We start from the raw sequence: 1,693 nt of genomic DNA, 5'->3' as shown, positions 1-1,693 counted from the left end.
GTCCAGTGGATGATGAACTCGACATGGAAATACTTGGGATCAAAAGTATATCTCTTTATTACTTATCATGGTATGAATTACTTTGCAGTTGCATTTTCGAGCGTTACAGGCGAGCGAGAAAATAGATGCGCTCGACGGAGCGACGTGAATTGCCATGAATCGCCATGCGAAGACTTGTAAGCGCTCGCCTTGATGATCGATTCCAGCCGTTGGGGCTTTTACGCACAACAACCGAGTCTGAGCATCACTACGATACTCTATCTATGCGGAGAGCTATTCTTAATACAGATTGAGCTTTTTTATAAACGAAACGTGCGTAGAGATCAGTAAATAGCCATTTTTGTTAGATTTCCTGGAAATTCAAGGGTCGTGGAAATTTTTCCGAAATTTCCTTCGGAAATTTCAGGAATGGAAATTGACACTTGCAAAAATCACACCCTGCACATCGTTGAGGCTCATATCGTTAATGTTCTTCGCAGTCACTTGATGGCACTTCACATAAGGAGAAGGGGCAGTTGCCTCCATATCAGACCTGGGGTCAAGCGGAATAGCCAGTAGCTGTTGACATTCCTGACCAACGATGATTCTATCTTGTTGAGCAGCATTAGAATAGATCATCCACACCGCACTACCTGCACGTCTTAATAGATTAGTTGGCACAATGAAGGGGTAGTTGAGCGATTTGACAACTACTCCTTTTCAATCTCAAATTCAGCAAATGAAAGAACAAATTAGAAAAATGAAATTTGATTTTCGACGAGTGAAAGGTGTTTTTCACGAAATGAAAGTTCAAATTCGAAATGATCGATTTTCGTAGACCACTCGAAAATGAAAGTTCAAATTCGTAAATGAAATTTATGAATTCGGAAACACAAGTTCAAATTCGTCAAACACAAGACCAATTTCGATGAATGAAAGCTCATTTTTCATCACGTCTCGTAATGCATTATTCACACTACACGAGTTCTGCAAAGCGTTCTTGCGGTACTCCCATTTTGCACAGTTATCGCGCGCAGAGGTACTCGAGGCATCACAATCGGTCACTCCTGGGTGGTTCAGGTTGGGACATGCGACACTCGAGTTGAATGGCGTCGAAGTCTTGATGTACATAGAGTTCTTAACTGCGCGTTTCTTGCAGTAGTTCCGTTCTCCATATGCCTCGACTCGGAATGAAGTATCATAAGACTACGGAAGTCGAACGGACGAGGATTTTAGAGGCTCGTGCTAACGGTCAATGTCCTTATGCTATTGGAAAAGCTCACGGCATCCCCCGGTCAACAATCACATCTATCCTCAAGCGTGATACCGCCAAATATGAGAGACGCGGCGGTCATCGGCAAGCCAAGATCACACATGAGATCAAAGCTTACCTGGAGGAGCGGATTGAGGCTAAGGCTGATTGCACCTTACGAGAGCTGAAAGATGAGATTCATGTATTCTTCAATGTCGACGTCACCGAGCAAGCTATTGGTAATGCTCTTGATGGCATGTCCTACACGGTCAAGGAATTGCGCCCTATGAGCGTCACTGTCAACAATGATGTCAACAAGAATAAAAGGTTTGAATATGCTCAGAAGATAATGGGTCTCCAAGGCAACGGCCACCGAACCTACTGGATGGATGAGAGTAATGTTAATATTCACTGTAATCGCTCTAATGGACGCGCCAAATTAGTCCATTTGCATCGCACACG

At 43.6% G+C, this 1,693-nt stretch overlaps 1 protein-coding gene across 1 annotated transcript; it reads left to right on the top strand.

The window, feature by feature from the left end:
• Window positions 1–1,154: 1,154 nt before the first annotated feature.
• Window positions 1,155–1,626, top strand: Pmar_PMAR022077 (conserved hypothetical protein; the record flags this gene model as incomplete). Its single annotated transcript, XM_002782814.1, has 1 exon — window positions 1,155–1,626. A coding segment is annotated over one exon (472 nt), but the record flags the coding sequence as incomplete, so codon positions are not given.
• Between the last annotated feature and the right edge of the window lie 67 nt (window positions 1,627–1,693).

Source organism: Perkinsus marinus (genome assembly GCF_000006405.1).
Source record: "Perkinsus marinus ATCC 50983 genomic scaffold scf_1104296938156, whole genome shotgun sequence".
Lineage (NCBI taxonomy): Eukaryota > Perkinsozoa > Perkinsida > Perkinsidae > Perkinsus > Perkinsus marinus.
Note: the sequence above shows the minus strand (reverse complement) of the source record. Positions and strands in the feature narration are given on the sequence as shown.